Raw genomic sequence first — 23,341 nt, forward strand, 5'->3', positions numbered from 1 at the left:
CATCCATCGCGATTCACCCTGGGTCGTCCGATCGCGTTTGAATCTAGTCGTTCGATTGCGTTTGGAAGGGAGCGCATCCAGGCCATCCGTGCACGTAGGAACGAACCTCAGCCGTTCGATCGTGGACACGCGAATCGCCCACGTGGTCCCACCACGTGGCCTCCCGCGTCAGCGCCTCTGCCACTTGGCGCGTCCTGGTTGGTCCAAGCTGTTGACCCGTTTGACGTGGCAAAACTTTTTAAAATTTCATTTTGGCCCCTATTTTCTTATTTTTCTTTCAAAAATACTCTCAAAACCAAAATTTTCACATCTTTTTTCCAAAATTATTTTCAATTAAATCCTCTTCAATTTTATTTCATTTTTTTACTTTAAATTAAATAAAACAAAATACATTAAAATAAAATAAATTAATGAAATTTATATTTATTAATTATTTAATCACCACAAAAAATTTGTGGGTGTTACAACTCTCTCCCCCTTAAAAGAAATTTGGTCCCTCAAATTTGTCTTTTACTCTTAATCGAAAAGCTGGGGATTTTGGACTCTAAAGTCTAATTCTATCTCCCACGTAGCCTTCCTCGGTGTGTGGTTCTGCCATATGACTTTTATAAAGGAAATTTTTCGGTTGCGGAGTAATCTGTTTTTTCGATCCACAATGCTAACCGGTACTTTCTTGTATGATAGATCCTCCTTAAGTGGAAGAGGCTCATGGGCTAAGACATTAGAGGGGTCCAGGTTGTACTTGTGTAGTATGAACACATAAAATACATTGTGGACCTTGGAAAATTCTTGAGGAAGTGCTAGTTTGTAGGCGGCGGTATCAATTCTGTCTAAAACTTTAAATGGTCCGATAAATCAGGGGTTCAGTTTTTTCCTCCTGCCGAACCTATTAATTCCCTTGAAATGAGTGACCTTAAGGAACACCCGATCGCCTTTCTCAAATTTCAAATTTCTCCTCCAGGTGTCCGCATAACTCTTCTGTCTGCTCTGAGCCGTCTGAATGTTCTTCTTGATCTTAACTATTTTGGATATAGTCTTCTCTACCAGATCTGGGCTGAACAGTTTTCTATCGCCTACTTCTTCCCTACAAATCAGCGATCTGTATGGGCGCCCATATAACACCTCATACGGAGTCATACCAATACTCGTTTGATAGTTGTTGTTGTAGGCGAACTCTATCAGGGGTAGATGGTCATCCCAATGGCCCCCGGAGTCAAAGATACGAGCTCAAAGTATATCTTCAAATGTACTGATTGTTCTATCTGACTGTCCATCGGTCTAAGAGTGGAATGTAGTACTAAGGGACAGCTTCATTCTCATGGCTTACTGAAAACTATTCCAAAATCGAGAAGTGAACCTGGGGTCCCTATCGGACACTACTGTCACTAGCACTCTATGTAATCTGACTATTTTCTGGATATACATTCTTGCTAACTTGTCCAATGGATTAGTCATCCTAATGGCTAAGAAGTGAAAAGATTTGGTAAGTCGGTCAACAATTACTTAGATGGCATCATATCTTGAGCGTGTCTTAGGTAATCCTATCACGAAATCCATGGTGATATGTTCACACTTCCATTCCAGGATCGGTAATGACTGAAGTAGCCCGTCTTAGCGTTGATGCACTGCCTTGACCTGCTGACATACCAAACACTTAGACAAAAAGTCAGTTATATCTCTTTTCATCCCGTTTCACCAAAATCGGGATCGCATACTTTGGTACATTTTAGTGCTTCCAAGATGCATGGCAAACTTTGAGTTATGGACCTCTGTCATAATGTTCCTCTTTAACTCACTGTTACCTGAAACACAAACCCTTTCCTAGAATCTGAGCAACCCATCGGCGGAGATTCAAAATTCTAAGCTAACTCCCTATTCTACATCTTTCTTGAGGGCTACTAGGGTGGAATCGGCAGACTGAGCTTCCTTTATTCTCTGGATTAACTCAGGCTAAACGGTCAGGTGACCCAAACATGTGACTCTCCTCAAGTCCTGAAGTCATACCTATTGTGTGGCTCCAATCTGTCTGCATTATGAAACCATCAAATGGGCTAATGTACCTGCACTTTTTCTGTTGAGTGCATCAGCTACCACGTTGCCCTTACCGGGTGATATAAGATGTCGCAATCACAGTACTTAAGAAGTTCTATCCACCTTTTCTAACGCATGTTGAGATCCTTTTGAGTGAATATATGTTTCAAACTCTTGTGATCGGTATAGATCTGAAAGGTCTCTCCATATAAATAATGGCGTCAAGTCTTCAGAGCGTGTATGATTGCGGCAAACTCTAAGTCATGGGTGGGATAATTTTTCTCATGACTCTTCAACTATCTGGACCCATAGGCTATGACCTTCTCATACTGCATTAAAACACAACCGAGGCCTAGGAAGGAGGCATCACTGTAAACTGTATATCCCCCCGATCCACTCGGTAATGCCAACACAGGTGCAGTAGTCAGCCGCTTCTTTAGCTCTGAAAAACTTCTTTCACAGTCCTCATTCCACTCAAACTTGATATTTTTCTTTATGAGCTGAGTCAGGGGAGCAGCTAGACTAGAAACCTCTTCCACAAACCTGCGGTAATAACCCGCCATCCCCAAAAAGTTACGGATCTCCTTAACTTATGTCAATTTTTCCCAGTTGAGCATTGTTTCAACCTTTTCAGGGTTTACTGACACTCTATCCTTTGATATGATGTGTCTCAAAAAGGTGGTCTGCTCAAGCCAAAATCCACACTTACTCAACTTTGTATACAGCTTCTTTTATCTGAAAAATTTGCAAAATCTGAGCTAGATAGTGAGCATGTTCCTCTCTGCTTTTTAAATAAACCAGGTCGATGAACACAATAATAAACTGATCTAAGAATTGTCTGAAGACCCTATTCATCAAGTCTATGAAGATGGTTGAGGCGTTGGTTAGTCCAAATGGCATGTTCAGGAACTCATAGTATCCTTACCTGCTTCGAAAGGCTGTCTTGGAGATGTCTTCTGTCCTGATTTTCACCTGACAGTAACTTGAACGCATGTCTATTTTGGAGAAAACCTGAGCACCCTGCAACTAATCGAAGAAGTCATCAATCCTAAAAATGGGATACTTGTTCTTGATTGTGACTCTGTTTAACCCTCTGTAATCAATACATAACTTCAACGTCACATCTCCCTTTCTAGCAAATGTGACTCCGGCACCCCAAGGAGACACACTATGTCGGATAAAAGTACTGTCCTGCAATTGAATGATTTGTTTCCTCAGTTTCTCCATCTCAACACGGCTCATGCAGTAAGGAGCAACCGAAATAGGCTGGGTGCTTGGCTGGAGATCTATGGTGAATTCGACTTCCTTGTCCACTGGCAGTCTGGGTAGTTCATCCGAAAATACATCTAAAAAGTCTCGGACTACTAAAATCTCTTGAATACAATTCTTTTTCTTGGGTTTTCCTAGTTAGAGAAAACAATAGGGTTAAAGTACTCGATGAATAAGAAAATTTGCCATAAAGGAATAAATGCTAAATGATTTTATTAATTTGTAAATGGTTCATCATTAGGAGGATTGAATACAACATTCTTGCTAAACAATCTACGGTGGTGTAATACGCCGCTAACCAATTCATTCCTAAAATTATTTCAAAATTCTCCATGTCTAATTCTATTAGGTTTACACTCAATTTTTTATCTGCTATATTTACGACACAAGCCCTGTAGACAACTTCTCCTAATAGTGTCATACTCCCAGCAGTAGACACAAACAATATAGAATCAAGTTTATCAGGTAATACATTAAATTTTGATACAAAAACAGGTGAAACAAATGAATGCGATGCACCAGTATCAATCAAAATATAAGCAAGATAGTTACAAATAGTGTACATACCCTGCACCACGTCCGGGTGGCTTTTGTATCCTGTTGGGTGAGATTGTAAACTCTGCCATGAATAGGAGGTCTGCCTTGATTTTAGTTCTTTGGGCACTCCCTCGGATAATGTTGGGCACTACCACATATGCGACAGGTGTTGTTGAGGCGGTAGCAGGGTCGATTCCCATGATTCCTGCCACAATGCTGACAGATCTTATCACATCCTTCCACTGGAGCCTGAGGGGGAGCCTGGATCATCAACCTGGGCCTCTTGTTCTGTTGAACAAGTGGAGTAGGTGCTAGTCTGTGCGGTGGAGCTGAGGGTCTAAGGTTCCCTACTACCTGAGAGAGGGTACGAAAGCTCCTCTCCACTAGCTGTACCTTAGCCAAAATGGTCGAATAAGTCTTAAGCTCCAGTATAAACAAATGTTATCTGATCTCTGTGTGAAGGCCCCGCTCGAACTTTCTAACCTTCCTACCTTCATCCAACAACGTCTCAGGGGAGTATCGCCCCAACTTTAGGAACTTGCGAGCATATTCTGACACAGTCATGTTCCCCTGGACCAACTATACAAACTCCATCTCCTTCAGATGTTGGAGATGCTCTGGAAAGTACTCTGCATGAAAGGCTGCTAAGAACTATTCTCAAGTAACTGAAACAAGCAAGGTGGTCTGTTTGAGCTCCCACCAGCGATCTGCTTCTCCCACTAGCATGTAGGTAGCAATGGTAACTTTCTATTCGGGAGTCACTCCCAAGGTCTTGAAAGCCTTCTCTGTCTCTACTAACTAGTACTCGACATCTTCAAAAAAGGGTCCCCCACCAAAAGTAGATGAGTTTAGTCTCTTGTACCTCTCTATATAGCCTAGGTCAATCAAGGGAGGAACTGGCTCCTGTAGAAGAGGGACTGGGCCATGCTGAGGATAGACTGGGGGTCCTGCGGTGGTATTTGCTGATATGGTGGGGGCATCGGATTATATTGTGGCAGCGTCAGGTGGTACTGTGGCTAGGGTACCAGATCATACGGTGGTGGTGTTGGGTGGTACTGTGGAGGAGCAGGGTCGTACTGGGGTGGCTCGGGATCCTCTCGCTGCAAGGGTGGCTCAACCTGTGGCAGCAAGGGAGGGTCAGGTAGCTCCCCCGTCTCCTCTCGGCTCTGCTGGGCAGCAATGAGTCTCTCCAGCATCTCAAATATCCGGTCAACATCTTTCCTAAGCGAACCATCTTGGGCAGCTCGGTTTAGTGGGGGTCTTCCTCTCTTATCTCTCTGTACCTGCATTTTACAAGGAATGATTGAGTGATAATTCATTGTTTTGATGTTCCTTAAGGATTATTGTGTAAGGAATGGGTTCGAGGAACGTGGCTCTGATACCAACTGTAACGACCCCAAAAATCCAAAATGAAATATATAATAACTTAAGTGCGGAAACGAAATAAAAGGTTAAACTTTATATTTCTTACACAATAATTTAAAAGTACTGAACAATATTACAGAATTAATTATTTGAAAGAAACATGAGAAATAAGGAAACAAATGGAAAATAAAAAATATCTAGCATATACTTGCAATCTTCTTGCGGATCGGGCTCTGGAATCTGGTCATCTTGATTTGAAATGGTTAAATAAAGGATGAGTTACATTAGTCTAATAAGGATATCACACTATATTACCGGCACAGAAATAAAGATTGGTATAAAATCGAAAACCACTAATGGAGCATTAAATTTAGCAAATTTATTTCTCAATCATAAAATAATTTCTCGTTCACTTACCATCATGGAATTTATGAAAACCACCTGTAAGAACAATAATATCATACAGACCAATATCTCATGCATAATCAGTTATCATATTACATGTTATAAATCCATATCTATTATCAATAAACCAAACAACAACTACCACCCTTTTCACCAGCCTGTTGGTATCCATGGGGATTCATAGGGATGTCCTCACTACCAGTGAACCCTTTCATTTATCATTCTCAATCATGGGCCGTCCTCATACTCCGTCCGGTATGAGCGCCAATTTACCAAACCTCAATATTTCGTCCGGTATGAGAGCCAAATTATCAAGTCTCCATACCCCGTCTGGTATGAGACAACGTTCACGGTAGGGTTCTCTATGTATCCGAGCTGTCCACCATCTCCCAAGATATCCAGTAAGGCTGCCTTTTCATATAATCATTTAATCCCATAATTTCTTTACCGTTTAAACTTTATTTTTCCCGATTCAACAGTAAATACGTAAAATAAACCATACATGTATTCAAAGTTATAAAATAAACAAATAAGATACCATCATGCAGGTAAACTATAAAAACAATCAACAACAGTAGTAGATAATTTTCAGTTCCGGCTCCATTAGCAACCCGTAATTAATTATGCATGTTTACTAAAATCGTACAAAAAACCACATTATTATTTATTTAAACTTCAGTTCTATTATAGAGAATAGGGTGAGAGATCCTTACACGATTTAATACCAAAAAGTTAAACGGTTTACTGCGCCTATGGGCGGTCCTTGGGTTCCCTTATTTTTTTTTTTCGAGAACTGAAACGCATTTATAGTACCTATAAATATTCGAAATAAACCCAAAATCAGTCCCATGGCCCACTCGGCCAATTTTAAAAATTCAGCACGGCAGCTCTGCCGTGCTCCGGCGGCTGTCCGCCTCGAGTAAGTCGTTTTCAGTCATTTTTGGCCGAATTCAGCCGATTTTGTATCGATTCCTACGAGCAAACATGTTAAAGAGTCTCAGTTGACTGAAAAAATATGAAAAATCAAAATTCACTAGCAGTGGGGCTCTCTGGTGCGGCGGCTCCTTCGACTCACATTGAGGTTGGGTGTTTCGCTTCGGTCAACCTGTAGAGAATAAAACAGTGATTACAACTGTGAAAAATTATGTAAAACAGGAATCAGGAAGGACTTCATCGGAGGCATTTTGTGAAATTCTCTACGGCGGTGCCGCCGGACTTCGCTGGTCTTTTTCGGCCAATTGGTCGGTTTTTTCACACTGATTTGGCCATTGGTGAGCTTAAAATTGAATTTCGTGCAAAATGAGAAGTTTTTACCTTTTTTAGCGGTCGGAAAGGGTTCCGGTGCAGCGGCGAGTGGCGACGGTCGTCTCCCCGGTGGTTGGATCGTCTTCTCCGGCAAGGGGTTCTGGCAGCTAGGGTTAGAGTTTGGTGCGAATGAGGGTTATTTATATCCATCCGCTTTTGATATGGATCGTCTATCGTATTTGATATGAACCGTTCGATCGTGATTAAATAGAGAGTGAATCTGGACTGTTCATCACGATCCAATCTAGACTGTCCGTCGTGATTCACTCTGGACCATCCGATCACGTTTGAATTTGGCCGTTCGATTACGTTTTGGAGGGAGTGCATCTAGGTCGTCCGTGTGCGCGAGAACAGATCTTAGTCGTTTGATTGCAGGCACGCAGATCATCTGCGTGGCCCCTCCGCGTGACCTCCCGCATTAGCGCCTCTACCACTTGGTGCGTCCTTATTGGTCTAGACTGCTGACTGGCGTCTGATATGGCGAAACATTCTAAAATTACATTTTGGTCCATATTTTTCGATTTTTACTTCCAAAACTCAAATTTTCACTCTTTTTTTTCAAAATTATTTTCAATTAAATTCTCCTTCAATTTTATTTCGTTTTTTACTTTAAATAAAATAAAATAAAATAATAAAAATTATATTTATTAATTATTAATCATCACAAAAAATTTGTAGGTGTTACAATTAATAATTTAACTTTAAATTTTTAAAAAAATTGTGATTTACACCAGAAAAAGTTATTGAATCCTTGGTATTTAAGCTTAATATTACAGAAATTATGATATCACTTTAAAAACTTATTAGTAAAAATAAAAAAAAAAAATTGCGCCTATCTTTTTTGTTGTATTAATCTTTTATATTAGTAGTTGATAAATATATAAAGCTTTAATATTATAAACTCTATACTTATTTATAAAATAATGCACAGAAACATCTCATATAATAAATTTTAAAAAATAAAATATAATTTTTAAAAATAATTTGTAATATATGTTGATTTGTCTGTAAATAATAGTAAAATTTTAACCTTTTTATCTTAGCTGCCAAAACCAAGAAGCAATTAATGAGCTCAAATGCTGGTAGAATTACTAGGGTGATATTTTGAGAGAGAGAGAGAGAGAGAGAGAAGAGTCGTGTAGTGAAGAAGTCGAGCCGAGCGTGGCTTGTGAATCTTGATAACCACAACTCCTCATTCCGCAGCTTCTCTTCATTTAGGGTCTGAAAAACCTTCCTTCATCCATCCACCTCGTTCGCCACGCCCATCTCTTATATATATTTTTACCCTTTCTTCTTCTCCTCTGAACCTCTATTACCGTTAAACACGCCTCTCTTTCTGTGTTGCTGATTCTATCAGCAGCAGAGAAAATCCTACATGGCTTCTCATTCCGCTAATCTCTGGGTGCTTCTGGGCCTCGGCCTCGCCGGAATCATTATCATGACTAAGAAGCTCAAGAAGGCTATCAGAGAAGACTTCGGCGCCTTTATCGAGAAGTTACAGCTGCTTCCTCCTCCTCAGCCTGCTCCTCCCAAGGCTCCGCATCCTCTTACTGGATTAACCTTCGCTGTCTCTGACCTGTAAGCTGTCATTTCTAAATTTGTTTGGCGTACTGTTGTAAATTTTTTTGGATGAAGCTATATATCATGGCCTGAAAGAATTTCTTCATAATCCGTTCCTTTTAGAAGAAAGTACAGGTGCTTGGTAGAGAGAGGTTAGGAAGTGAACAATTGAGTCGAATTATTTTAATCTCAAAAGGAAAATTGTTTGAAGTGAAACCATGCCGGATTCAGTTGAATGGAGGTTTCTGTATTTTTTAGTATCAGTACTTCGTGACATGCTAATCATTTTTAACATTTTCCCCAAAATTTCCAGTTGACAACTGATTCTTTTTATTAATAACGTTATATACTTCGGAGGTCCAAAATTTCCAGCAATCATTGATTAGAATGTGCCTGAAATCATTTTCCAGGGTTACTTGTATTGAGTTTATTGTATGTTTATGTTTATGATTTTTTTCCTCCTACTCTTTTGCTTTTTTATCGTCTCAATTCAATGATTGGACTTCTTTTCCCTTTTTTTTTGCGCTGAACAATTCAAAACATTCCTAGCATGTATTTGATTTGGTGTTGTGTTGAAAACATTCAGATGTTATCAGTGAGTTCCTAAATTTGTCTACTTTCTACTGATTCAAAGTTTACCTTGTACAAATATTTTACCTTAAGCATAATAAGACATTCAAAATATAGTGGAACACCGAATCCTTCCACCTCAGTTGAGCTACTATACTTTCTGGTTACCAGGAAAGGAAAAAAAGGGAAAATTCTGATGGAAAATTTTCTGCTATTATTTATTGCAAGTCTACTGAAACTTCTCTATCTGGATTAAGTATTTTTCTGTTATGACTGTCAGATTTGACATCGAAGGATATGTGACTGGGTTTGGCCAACCAGACTGGGCTAGGACACATGAAGTAGCTTCACGGACATGCCCGGTGGTTTTGACTCTCGTTGAAGGAGGTGCCACTTGTGTTGGGAAAACCGTTGTGGATGAACTGGCTTATAGGTTTCTTGCTGCTTCCTTTTGACTTGCAGACTAGTGATTTTATATCATTGACTGAAGATATTTATCTGTACTACTATTATTATGAATAAGATATACTATATTTTGTTTATGTCATGGTATGGTGACGAAGGGATAAAAACTTATTTTCAATTGTGTTTTTCTTTGTATCGTTGCATCTATCCTTTGCAGAATTTTCATGATTTCAGTTTTCTCTTGCATCTTTTGTCTCCAGCATAAATGGTGAAAACAAACATTATGGTGCACCAACCAATCCTGCAGCGCATGCACGCATTTCTGGTGGATCTTCTAGTGGAGCTGCTGTGGCAGTTGCTGCTAATCTTGTTGACTTCTCCTTGGGTGGGATTCCTGTTCTCTATTTGTCAGTTTGTCTCCTAGTTTTATATGTGACTTGTTATTGTTAGTCTTGCATAGAGATTGACATTTTTAATGGTGTCACTAAAAAGAGCCTTCTTTTTCATGTTAGTTGTAAAAATTTGGGAAAATGCATTTGACAGTGTATTTGTTGCAGGTGTTGATACTGTTGGTGGTGTTAGAGTGCCTTCTGCATATTGTGGCACCATAGGGTTCCGATCTTCATATGGAGCTGTTTCTCATGCAGGAATTATACCTCTTTCAACAAGTCTTGACGCTGTTGGTAATGGGAAACTGCGTGCTATACTTTTTGTCTATAAAGAAATTAATAATGCATGCCTCGAATACAGTTTTAGAAGATATATTCATTCCAAGTGCTTCTGCTTTCTGATTTCCCTTGATGCCACTTCTTTTTTAAAAAAGGATATTCTCTAATCCTTGTTATTAGTCCCAAAAATCATTAGCATGAAAATTGTAGTGGATGAAGTTGCTTTATTGGTGGAGTTTGTGCTGTCAGTAGAGGATGTGGACTTTTGACATGATGATGTTCATGCTTGTTTGCGGCCCCATAATAAATACATTGCTCTCCTGTGGCTATTTCGATAAAAATAAGTAACATTTCTACTAATCAAGATTTGAAATGAAGTTGAAAACAAACTTTGTATGTCAATATAGCACAGTCTACCAGACTTCAAATAAGTAACATTTCTTGGTTGCACGTGTAATATACTTGCCTTAAATGCTTAAAAAGTTATCTTGTTGAGGTAAGCAGTGGGAAGCTACCTATGGACTCTCAGATATTGTTGAACATGTTTATATCTATCAATCAACCATTTTTTAATTCTTATTTTGTGTTTGCCTTCTGCTTTATTACTCTTCTTTTCTTCATGCACCACTGTGGTAGTCAGTTAAAGTAATAATTGTAAATGATGTATTGTATTGACCAGTGTATTTCTTTGGTAGGATGGTGTGCTAAGGATCCAAATATTCTACGACGTGTTGGCCATATACTACTGCAACTTCCTTTTGCACCCCAACGCAATCCAAGGCAAATTTTCATAGCTGATGATTGTTTTCAACTATCGAGGATTCCTAGAGACAGGGTTGTTGAGGTGGTTATTAAATCAACCGAGAAACTTTTTGGAAGTATGTCCTTTATTAATTCATCTTTGTTCGAAAATCTCAAAGAGATCCTCCTTTTTTTTTTTATTTATTCCTCTGAATGGAGAAACATTCCTAATTTTCCTTCTTTATTATGATCTTTTAGGACAAGTGCTGAAGCATGAAAGTCTGGAAAGCTATTTTAATTCTAAAGTTCCAAGTTTGAAAGAATTCCAAGGAAAGAAAGCAAATGGTGAAATCAGAACTTCGTCTATGAGATTGCTTGCGAATGTTATGCAGTTTATTCGAAGGTGAGCTTTCTTCTAAATCATATGTGACGGCCGAAAGATTATAATCATAATCTATACACTGGATATACATGAACGTAATTGAGGGGGCTAAGGAAAATGGTAAGCATCAGGGAGAGAGAAAAAGTAGAAGAAAGAGTGTAGATTTTTTTGGGGTGAGGAGCAATGTATGAAGGAAAGCTTTGAAGACTAAGATGCATGCAGGAAGGAGTCACTAGTACTATGCATTAAATATAGTGCTCTGGGAAGAAGAGGGGATCTTGTAGATGAGTGATAACAAAGATTTTGTTTCCATGTTCAGAACTCACTGTAGCTTTAATCCCGTTCATCTTATTTATAGGTCTTCAAAAACTTCTATTTTGATGTGAAAATTGCTCTATAGTTCTTTGGTTATATGTAATTGCAATTGAGAATTGCTTAGCATTTATTAAAAAATCTATAAAAGTTATTTGTTGTATTTGTGATTTTTATCCTGTCCAAGCTATGCAGTATCATGTTCCTGCCCTGGGAAGAAGAGGTGATGTTTTATTTAGATGAGTAATAAGTAGTATTTGTTTCTGGTGGAACACGCCGTAGTTATAATCCCTTTCATCTTATCTAGAGGTCTTTGGATGCACTAATTATACGTTATAAAATAAACATGATAAACTGGAAGCCTTATGCTTATTTTTTTGGTCAACCCAATGGAAGAGAATAGTTATAATTGTTATATTCACTTATTAGTACATGCTCTATCTAAGAGCTTTTTATGCTTTGTTCTTCTCTTTAACTGTTGAGATTCTGAGTTTTTTATCCATCTCTCTAACTTTTGGACACAGGCATGAGTTTCAACTTAATCATGGGGAATGGATTAATTCAGTAAAGCCAGCACTTGATCCTGCTATTTCCACAGAAATACAAGAGAAAATTGAGTTGACAGATACCGAGATTGAAAATTGCAAGGCAATAAGGAACGACATGCGGTTAGCTCTTAATTCTCTTTTGAAGGTAATGGTTCTCGTCATATAATGCATGGGCAGCACCTTCTTCCTGCCTTGTGAGTAATGCTTTTTTTTGGTTGAAAATTTATATGACCTTGATCTGTAAACTCTTAATTCCATATTTTGTTTAGGATGATGGAATTTTGGTGATTCCTACAACTGCTTATCTTCCTCCCAAACTTGGTAGCAAGGAGATCATGTCAGAAGACTATCAGAACAGTACATATAGTTTGTTGAGTATTGCTAGCATATCTGGTTGCTGTCAGGTGAGAACTCTCTCTCTCAGCCTCCTTATAGAAAGTAGGATGTTTTTAGATGATTACTGTTCAAACTTCTTATTACAATAACCATCAATTATGCTTCTTCATTTAATCTTATATTTGGCTTTAACATCATCTTTAAAGAAAGTTTTTTAATGTTTCAGGTCACAGTACCGCTTGGATATCATGATAAGTGTCCAATTTCAGTTTCTTTCATAGTCAGACAAGGGGGTGATCGCTTTTTGCTCGATACTGTGCAGACTATGTACCCATCTTTACAAGAGCAAGCTGATCTTCTTGCCAAAGGCAAAGTATCATCAAATAGGACTGTCAGCCAGGAACAGTCTGCTGAGATTGCCAAGGAAAAGGTTGATTATTAGAATGATTGCAGCATCTATTTGTAAGCCTTAAGATAGAAGTGTAGAGGCATTAATGCTGTTAAATATTTCTTTCTTCTTTCTTATTAAAAAAGTTTTTCTGCCTTGAAATGTTTTATAATGCTTTTAATGCATTTGTGCATGTCGTCTTTTGTTCAATCTGTCAGTTCATGCTGTCTTAGTCAAGCCTTTCCTTTTGGGGATGTTTTGTTAGTTTTCTTTTCTGACTGAAATATTTCTTCATTTTTTCTTTAATTTGTGCACCAGGGCAACCAAGCATTCAAAGAGAAACAGTGGCAAAAGGCTATAGGTTTCTATTCCGAAGCTATAAAACTAAATGGAAATAATGCGACATATTACAGTAACAGGGCTGCAGCATATCTTGAACTGGGAAGGTAAGTTAGATAACATTCTTGAGTTAACACCTTATTTATAAGTTTCTTGGACCTGCTTGATATATTCTTCTTTCTTTGCAGTTTTCTTCAAGCGGAGGCAGATTGTACTAAAGCCATTAACCTTGATAAGAAGGTAAATTAATCACCAATAGATAATTTTTGTATCTTGTTAGTGTTTCTGGTGCTGTATCACTAACTCATTCAATACCATTTACTTGTTGTAAGTCAAACCATATTTTACACAAAAAGAAGAAACTGCATCTTTAATGTTGACTCTCAATAAGTTTCCCAACTCCAGACCTTTGTTTTTTCATGGTTACATAATGTTATTTACTCAATGGAATTAAAATATCTAGAAATTCAAAGGATAATTACTCCGTGTCTGTATGACATCAATTGAGTTATTGGGACCATATATCGATAGTAGAACTTTATCTTGCTGTGTAATTTGACTAACATCACGTTCTTTGTTTTATTTCTTCAGAATGTGAAGTCATATTTACGCAGAGGCACTGCCAGAGAGATGCTTGGCTACTATAAGGAGGCAATTGAAGGTTAATTGTTGCTTTCCAATTAACAGTCAGCCTTTTTTCTCTTGTATTTGTAATGTGCTTGTAGGCATACTTACTGTTAACGGAGAAGATATTATACTTGAAGTTCTATATATACATAATACATGCATACATGTGTTCCTGAATGTGTCTATATATATACACTCATACATGTGTAGCATAGGTTATATTTATATTACCTTGTATGTTATAAGAGATGAAAAATAGAAAATATTTTAATTATCAAATGTTATCCTAAATTCCTTTTAGTAATATCGGTAAGACATTTATTGCACTTCAAATGGGAATAATAATACCAATATTTAAAGCGGGAATATAATTATATATGTGTGTGTGTGTGTGTGTGTGTGTATAACGTCAAGAAGTATTCACCTGGAGGTTGGTAGGTTTTCTATGGAGGTTAGGTGGAATAATTGTTCTTTGCTTTTTGCAGATTTTAGATATGCACTGGTGCTAGAGCCAACCAACAAAAGAGCATCTCTTTCTGCTGAGAGACTCAGAAAGGTATTTCAGTAGATAAGTGAAGGATGGCCGCAATAGGGGTCAATGCTGCATTGTTGATTATCCTGCAAGACATTGCCATTTGCTGTACCTGTTTAAGCTCCTAATTGCTGGAAGATGACTGCCATTCATTTTAGTAGTCCTACAGAAGATAATTATTTGGCACTTTGAGAGTACATGGGGGTCTTGTGGCTTAGTCATGTTCATCGGCAGGTAGATAATTATTGTTGTCAGAATTTGTAAGTATAGCCAAATTTTGTTTCTTACTATGTTTTGCATTCAGGTTTTAATTTATGGAGAGCTCAGTTTTGTATGAGTAAAGCCTGACATTGTTTCCTTCTAGCAAAATCCCATTTTTGTTCAGTGAGATGAGCTTTTACTAATGGTCTCAGTCAAATTAAATGATATAAGAAGAAAGAGATGTGGGATCAATTCACTATATCAGGTTCTGGCTGATCATCAGTTTGCTATTCTGATCTTAATACAGGCATTTTTAGGCAGATCTGATTTTTATTTCAACCATTATTTGGTGCTGGTTTTCAGAGGAACTGTTCTTTATTTAAATCTGGTTTTGAAATTAATTTTTGTTTGGCTCAAAAATTAAAACCGTTCAACTTCTAACTTGTTTATATTGAAAATCAAAATGATTGCTTTTTAAGTTTTTTTTTTTTTTTTTTGCTATGAATCTCAAATCATGTTATCCCCCTTTTTAACAATTCTCAACTCTCTCAATTCTTCCAAATATGTTAATTTAGTTGTTAAAAGAAACTATTTCAAGAGGAGGAAAAAACAAAAGTATCCCATAAGTTACTGTAATTTGGCAAACTCTTTCACAAAATAAATAATGGAAGCAGTAGTTTTTCCCAAACTCTTGATGTTACTGTAATTTGCCTTCAAAAGAAGAATCCATTTACATGCTGCAACTCCCTAGTGCAACAAAAAAGCCGAATATCATTCCAGACACCATCACCACCTCAAACAAATTCCAGCAGTTCATTCAGCTGGTCGTCAGTCCACTTTGGGAGTGAACCTTTTGATATTACCGGCTGCTTCTTTTGCTTCATAACAATGTTAATATTCTCATTATCTTCGCCAAAGATATTCTCATTTTCTTTGTCAGGGTTTCCGAAAAAATTTGTTGCAGGATTACTGCTCCGAATACTGTCCAACTGAGTGCCTCTGTTACTCTGAATAAGTGGGAAGGCTTGCTCACAAACTAAGACATGTTGATCCTCATTAGTAGTACTGGTTCTGGTTTCTCTGCCTCTCATTACCTCACCAGCATTTTGCCTCACCAAATGATTGCTCTGTTTTTCACTTTGGTTTCTTCTACTCTCATCACTCTGGCAGCTGATTCTGAATGCTGAATCTCCCCCTTTTACTTCTTTATCCACATGAGTTTGAGTCCTCCATCTCACCTGGGCATTTTGTCTGAGGTTATCCATGATTCCTTGAGTACCTCCCGGTGCTTTCTCTCGCATCATTGCCTGTTTCTGATTTTCTGTTACAGTAGAAGGAGATTAGTGGCCAGAACAGTGATCAAGTTATAATAGAACTGGTGAAATAATCTAATGGCCACATAGGAAACAGAAATCTTAATGTAGACAGACGAAATTCTACATTGTCACCCACCAACAACAGGAGATGTAGGATTATTCTGTTTTAGCAGAGTTCCACTATCCTTTGAGATGACCTGAAATATAGATAATTGCAAATTCTTTAAAAGTAAAATAAGCAATAATCCAACAAATATAAAGTACATTACAAGTTCCCCTCATATGATTTAGCCATAATTCAATTCAATCCGCGTTTTCTTTTTCAGAACAATTTAGTGAACTATTTTCTGATTTCTTTTATAATATCAAGACTTTCCTACATGCAGAGAAAATCACTTAGCAGATTCAAAGTCCATAAACGAAAGGTCCCAAAATATCAAAATCCTTTTTTCAAATGCTTCAGAAAGAAAGAAGCAACAAAAAATTTTGATATGGCAATTCTAATTTATAAACAAAATAAAAAATGCCAATACCTTGACTATGGTGTTGAGTGTCATATTGAGATACCGTGCTGTGCGCGAAGGAGCAAAAACTGCAACCTGAAAATACGATGATTAAATCGATCGATCAATCATTCCCCCGAGGCTGCTCAAAGATTTATGACAAAACAATAATCTGTGCCAATTCATAGAGTGAAAATGTTCCCCACAAACCTTTTGTAGAATCAACACTGCACCAACACATACGTCCCTTCCAAATTCACTCTCGGTAAACACTCTGTGATGGATGCTACCATCTATGGTTCCCGTTGGATCCTTATATCAAAACACATTTGCAATCATGAATGGAGAATATTGAACCCAAATACAGACAAGAGAAAGTTCAGACTTCACTGACAGCCATCTTTGAATGTTAGTAATTTTACCTTCAGGGTTACCATGAAATCGCCAAGACCATTAGGGGTACAGGTTTTGACAATGGCCACAACCTAGAGTCCATTAACCATGAAAGATTATATCAGCAAGCAAACCGTAGAAACTCAATTTTCTGAAATTCCAATTTTCCAAGAGCCAAACAGAGTCAAAATTTCTCCACCAGCCCTTCTCGTTATAATTAAATCAATAGCATTTTAGTAACTATACCTGGTCAATCTTGTTCATTTTACCCCAATTCCTGATAACACTCAAGGGCGTCCCAATCGCTACCCCATCATCACCCACTAAACCTATAACCAAAAGAGAACAAACCCAAACCATTCAGAACCTGCAAGCGTTCAAAAAAAATCAAGTGATAAAAAAGAAGATCCAACAATCCAAATCCGGAAAACCTAAGAGAACCTGCACTTCGAACAAAATCGACGGCGAGAAGCCAGGGATTGCAAGAGAAATCATCGTCATCGCCGCCGGGCTCCTCAACTGCCCTCCTAATATACTCCTGGGTCGAAATCGGGTCACCGAGAGAATCAGCCTCGTGGCTTGTTTTCCTTCGCATGGCAGCCTGAACAGCTCCTGCGGGGCCAGGGATGAGCGTAGGAAGAGGCAGACGGGGGGGAAGTGAAGAGGATCTGAGAGTGTAAGGCTCGAGCAACGGAGTACTTGTACTGTAGGAATTGTTGAGATTTGAGGAAGAAGGTAGTGAAGTTTTGCGTTTACAAGGTCGGAGGAGAGATGGGAGTTCAGAGTCGTCTAGGTCAAGAGCTTCCCATGGTTCTGCACCTGCTTCTGGTTGCATTTCTTGCGAAGCGCGGGAGTTTTAAGTGTGGGGGAAATTTTTTTCACTTTTCAGAAATTTGATTCGTTCTGTAACTTCCAAACTTGATTTTTCCGGGTTTGTGGGCTGGGCTTCATGCAAAAAGACAATAAGAAGAACTGGCGTACTATTATATTTTTTAAAAAAATAAATTATATTTTTAATATAAAATTGACAACATGTTTAAAATAAATAAATTACATTGTCAAATTTATTTAGGTTTCCAACTAAATTCATTTTCATTTAGTTTAATTGTTAAAGTTTAGTCAATATATATATGTATAACATTTATTTAAATTTTATATAATTTAACACATAAATAAATAAATTATATATCTATCTTCAATTTCACTTAAAAATATTAAAGTAACCACAAAATATAACCGCATGAAATTAACTTTATTTTAAACAAACGTTATGCTTATTTAAATTTTTATTCTTTTTTTGACTTAACTATCTTAAAAAATTAAAACCCAAAATAAACTTTAACATCAATGCATACTTAATTGTAAGAATAAATAACTTAAAATATATCTGAGTAATACCCTTAATTAAATAAAAATATTTCTTAAAACAAATAAATAACAAAATTATTATTCGGAATTTTTTGAGAATGGGTTTCAACAATTCATTTAAAATTCATCAATTTTAACGAAATCTATAATACATTCTTATAATTATTACATGTATAAATTTTTATTGTCTATTTGGTAAAAAATTAATAATTATAAATTCTCTACAACATAATCTAATTTGAATCTTCTAGAAAGTACTTTTAATTTTTATCCTCCGCTAACAGAACAAGTTTCCAGCTTAGAAAAGCACCAGCTAAAACTGTTGTCAAGCGGGGCATAAAACTGAATTCAAACTGTCAGAAGTACGACGAAGCACCAGTACAAAAAACATATTTCACGGCGAGGAAAAATAATTGGTACGAGGATTAATTGGATTGTCATCTGACGTGTCATCTATTAGGACAAATAATATGATGCCACGTGTCACGGATACGACAGGGCGACAAGTTGACCAACAGTCGTCTACAACGCCGCACGTCCAGACAAACGGAACGGACGGTTACCACGCATTCATTCTTGTCAACGTCTTGTCCCCGTAAACGATTCTCGTCCAGTTATCATCCCTCATCTAACCAGAAACCTGAACACCCGGTCGCCACACGAACGTCTAAACCCTCCTTTCTCCTTCCGGTACAATTCTTTTCTTCCTCGTCTGACTCTCCACCACCACCACTCCCCTTCAACAAACCTAAAACGAATCAAACAAGAAAAAAAAAACCTCCGTTAGAACAGAAAGGGGACTCTTGCTTTTTAACCAGGTATACTTAATTTTGTTTCGATTAATGACAGTAAAATTCAATTGTGTAATTTTCGTTGCAAATGTATATTACGTTTACTGCTGGAATGAGTGAAATCGAGGAGGATGTTGACGTGGGTTTTTTTGGGGTAATTTGGAGTAAGCACAGGGATAAGAATTTGAAGAAAGGCTTTTGTTATTGGCTGGTAAAGGGGAGGAAGGGGAAGGAGGTCAACATGACGGACTCGCCAACTTCACCAACCGCTGGTCGTACTAAGTCCCTCATGGATAACCTCCTCGGCCTCCTTAGGATCCGTGTCAAACGCGGTGTTAACCTCGCCGTTCGCGACGTTCGTAGCAGCGATCCTTACGTCGTCGTCAAGATGGGCAAGCAGGTACAAATTTCTATCATGATCTTGCGAATTTTTTTTTGAAGTGAAAAACAGAAAAGTCTGTTGGTTTTTACGAGGTTTTTGTCGGTTTTTCTTTTTAATAATCTTGCTGTATTTGTTCGATCAATTGCTTTTGTTCGATGAAATGATGATCTTTGACTTGTTTCTGTTGTTGCACGGCTGGCATCGGCAATAAAAAAGACTTCTTACTTTTTCTTTTTTTTTTTTCTTTTTGATGGGTTTTCTTCCGAAGGTCAAAATTTTCTGTTCAGATTGAAAGAAATCATTGCCTTCCTCTAATTAGGAATACACATATGGTTTTTACGCGTTGCATGAAATGAAAGTATACCTGCTGTTGGAATCTCATGGGTGAAATGAAAGTAAAATCAAAATGAGACTGATGCATGGGAATTTCTAATACTAACAGACTATCTTCATTCCTCATTGTAGGAATTTATCTCTTTGGTCGTCAAATGTTTGTATTGAATTAACTCTTACTTCTTATTATGACCAAATCAAAAGGATCAAATTCATTTATGAATCTGCTTCAAGTTATACCAAAACATCTGGTGCCTAAAAAGAATATTTTCTTCAGTGTTTTCTCGGTTCATCAGCTACATACATACATTATATACATATATCTGTATGTCTTGTAGCTGGTGGATTCCATTTCCTTATTAGCAATAATATATATCTTTTTCCAAGTTTCAGAGCTTGAGGTTCGTCTTGGGGTTCAAGTCATACAAGCTCGTCAATCTCTATTTAGTTTGCATTTTCAAACTTGTTTTTGGACCATTTTTTTCTTATTTGAATTTGAGTCCATAATTCCAAATGTGAAGCTTAAATATTCTGCTTATAAATGATCAAATGTATTAACTGTAAATAACAGATCGTCTTCCTTTCTTGTCGGCTTAAACCTTTGGGAATTAAAATTTATTATCTAACAGAAAGAAAAAAGATTAGAATGGTGTGGATTACACACACTTATGAATTCAACAACTAGTTATTTAATAATGTTCTTCAGGAATCTGAAGTTCTTATCCAATTAACTACCCGGATTGCCTTTTTTATTTTTCTTAAGATACAGTTCCTCCCTGTATATATAGTTTAAATTGACATTATCTAGCGCCCTTAATACTCACTTTTTTTTATCTTTGAAAATCTGAATTCCAATTTCGTTTTCTTCCCTTCTTCTTAATGATCTTTGATGAATTAGCAGTTTAAGCAGTTCCTTGATTTTCCTCAATGAATATTTTACTCGGCCTTCATTTCCTTTGTTATTATGTATGGAAAAATTTGTTGTTGCAGAAGCTGAAGACTCGTGTAATAAAAAAGGATGTCAACCCTGAGTGGAATGAAGATCTAACTCTTTCTATTACAGATCCCAGTATTCCAATAAAGCTTGTAAGTGCAATATTGCTGTCTCAGTATAATAGATAGAAGAAGATTATTTGCGGTCATTCAAAAAAGTGAAAGCATATATTCTCTCTTATCATAATGGTTTGCATAAATATCAGGCTATGTTTTCTGTGTTTATCACACGCTTATGTTTGATTTATATCTATTTAGAAAAATAGAAACTACAAGAGATCTTTATCATAGACAACGAAACCCTTTGTTTATAGGATAATTTGTATGCCAAATCATTGGCTTCCTGGCTTAAAATAAATCATGCATAGGCTTGTCGCAAGCCACAGCTAAGCAGGACAAGATTCTCCTGCTTAAAAGTAATTGGAGCCTATTCATATACTGGCAAACTAACATGCTTATGTCTGTTCTCATTTCTTGATCTTCCCCCAAAATACTCCCTATCCTGCCTTATGTTTTCTTTTGGTTCATTGAGATTGGACTTTAAATTCTGTTCCTCTAGTAACATGTTCATGTTCATTTGCTTTTTCGTTTTGTTTGTTTTACTGAGACCGAGCTCCTGGGTTGTGTTATTCCAGACTGTTTACGACCACGACACGTTTAGCAAGGATGACAAAATGGGTGACGCAGAGTTCAGCATTTCGGCCTATGTAGAAGCCTTAAAGATGCATGTGGTAGATGTCCCGAATGGAACTATATTAACCAAGGTTCAACCCTGCAGGGCCAACTGTTTGTCGGAAGAAACCTCTATTATTTGGAACGATGGGAAGGTGACCCAAGATCTTTGCCTCAGATTGAGAAACGTAGAATCTGGCGAGGTGGAAATCCAACTGCAGTGGATCGAGCTTCCTGGTTCAAAGGGTTTATAAAGTTGGCTGTCCCATGTTTAATGATCGCGTTCCGAGATCGCCTCAGCAAATTCACTCTGTGAAACTTTTATGGTGCGTGTGGTCGGTTGTTCTCACCAATCTGAATGTATCTCAAACTAATCCTTGTACTTAGTCATGTATATGGTGTGCTCTCAGCTCATCACTTAGGATTTAGCAAGGTGAATTCTAAGTTAAATTGTGGTTCTTCATTCATTTTTGTCTGCTATATATATATATATATATATAACATTCGGAACTCAGAAAAACTTTTTGCTATAGATATTAAAACCAGATTGGCTATTTGAAAGGTTGGCCTGATTGTTAGATTCATATCTCAAAATACTAGTTCAAAAACAAAATTATCTATGAAATTGAACTGTATGGTTTTATTAGTTTCTGCTGAATTTGACTTATTTTAAAAGCTATTCAGTACATGAAAAGGCCTGAAAGAACCAGAAGCATGGGCCAATTCAATTGATCCAACTGAAACCAGAAAAGCATGAATCCAGACCCACTTAATTTGAGGTTTGATTGTAAACTCTTTTCACTATTTTCTAATATAACTTTACATTAAAAAATATATATATATATATATATATAAATTAAATTTTTCACTATATTTCTAATATTTTATAAATAATTTCATATAAATTATAATTTCATTGGCTAAAAATAGCTCTTACTGCTTGTGTCTTCATGGTGCATGAGTAAACACAAGATTTTGGACCCTTGAACCGGTAGCATTCCAAGCAAAGTATTGAAGATCCATTAGAATCCACTTCGCTATATATGTAGGTGTGTGTGTATGTGTGTGTGTGTGTGTGTGTGTATATATATATATATAGAGACACGTGTGTTGTTTAGATATTTCAAAACACTAATAACAATGTTCAAGTAATATATAGATTAATTACAAATATTTAGATAATATAAACTAATCTTGAGCTTTCCTCCATCAAACTCCCAAAACAAAAGTCAATCTTGGAGGATTTGAATCAAAGATTAAAAGGATATAAAATTGTTATTCAAATTTCGATATCAAACATTAATTCCAATGCAAAATGACATCTCCTCTTGCTTACTATAAACAAACTTTACACACCTTTTTATCTTAATTACCCTTTTTTTTTTCTTTTCAATCTAAATCCCTTCATTCCCCACATGGGTTACTCATAAAATCACTATAATCAATACACACACACACACACATATATATATATATACATGTGTGTGTATTATATATAACTTAATGTTGGTAAAATAAACAATTTCTGTAGCACAAAAATTTATGATAAAATTTAATTGAATTAACATTCATAAATATGTTAACATACATACATATATATATGTGTCACACGAGCATGCTAGAAACTTTATAATACACACCCATTAATATGATTAATCTATTTAATCAATTCTTATATATACATATATGTGGGTGTATATATATATATATATATATATATATATATTGGCATGCACTTCAAAATTTTTCTTCTTTCTTCTTTTTTTTTTTCTTCAAATTAATTAAAGTGATATGCTGGCTAGGAGACCAATTGTCAAATGTCAAAGATGATGACTTTTAAATCAACAGATAAATTTAATCATGGCAGTTGCAATTCCACAGTAAAAAAGGAAAATTTGGCATCAATATTGTTGACTAATTTTGACTGTATAGATTTTATATCACCATAATAATTATTACCCATTACAACAACAACAAAAATATATACATAATTATAATAATACTGTTTTTTTGTTGGTGTTTTTACATGAAATGAAATATTATGTGGGTTACTTATCTGTACAGCTTCA

General features: G+C 36.7%; 3 protein-coding genes across 4 annotated transcripts; 2 read left to right on the forward strand and 1 right to left on the reverse strand.

Moving 5' to 3' along the window:
* The first annotated feature begins 8,023 nt into the window (after positions 1-8,023).
* Positions 8,024-14,780, forward strand: TOC64-III (translocon at the outer membrane of chloroplasts 64-III). Its single transcript, XM_022053654.2, has 13 exons — positions 8,024-8,490; positions 9,323-9,475; positions 9,708-9,832; positions 10,005-10,130; positions 10,811-10,993; positions 11,115-11,259; positions 12,075-12,243; positions 12,368-12,502; positions 12,661-12,864; positions 13,141-13,268; positions 13,350-13,401; positions 13,753-13,822; positions 14,274-14,780. The coding sequence occupies exons 1-13, from the start codon at positions 8,288-8,290 to the stop codon at positions 14,354-14,356; spliced, it is 1,776 nt and encodes a 591-aa protein (XP_021909346.1). The 5' UTR covers positions 8,024-8,287; the 3' UTR covers positions 14,357-14,780.
* A 344-nt stretch (positions 14,781-15,124) lies between these two features.
* LOC110823379 (nuclear localized protein) lies at positions 15,125-17,624 on the reverse strand. Its single transcript, XM_088211176.1, has 7 exons — positions 17,175-17,624; positions 16,980-17,062; positions 16,763-16,825; positions 16,551-16,652; positions 16,371-16,436; positions 15,974-16,034; positions 15,125-15,842 (listed from the first exon to the last, which is right to left on the reverse strand). Exons 1-7 carry the CDS (start codon positions 17,566-17,568, stop codon positions 15,316-15,318), a joined length of 1,296 nt encoding a protein of 431 aa, XP_088067302.1. The 5' UTR covers positions 17,569-17,624; the 3' UTR covers positions 15,125-15,315.
* A 1,106-nt stretch (positions 17,625-18,730) lies between these two features.
* On the forward strand, positions 18,731-21,739 carry LOC110823554 (protein C2-DOMAIN ABA-RELATED 4). 2 transcript variants are annotated; one of them, XM_022053953.2, is made up of 4 exons: positions 18,731-18,919; positions 19,062-19,292; positions 20,598-20,693; positions 21,236-21,739. In XM_022053953.2, exons 2-4 carry the CDS (start codon positions 19,134-19,136, stop codon positions 21,524-21,526), a joined length of 546 nt encoding a protein of 181 aa, XP_021909645.1. In that variant the 5' UTR covers positions 18,731-18,919; positions 19,062-19,133; the 3' UTR covers positions 21,527-21,739. The 2 variants fall into 2 exon arrangements, with proteins under 2 accessions (XP_021909645.1, XP_021909644.1); XM_022053952.2 differs by having other exon boundaries at positions 19,067-19,292.
* Positions 21,740-23,341: the final 1,602 nt, after the last annotated feature.

The sequence above is a fragment of the Carica papaya genome, chromosome 9 (assembly GCF_054855325.1).
Source record: "Carica papaya isolate Zhongbai chromosome 9, ASM5485532v1, whole genome shotgun sequence".
Lineage (NCBI taxonomy): Eukaryota > Viridiplantae > Streptophyta > Magnoliopsida > Brassicales > Caricaceae > Carica > Carica papaya.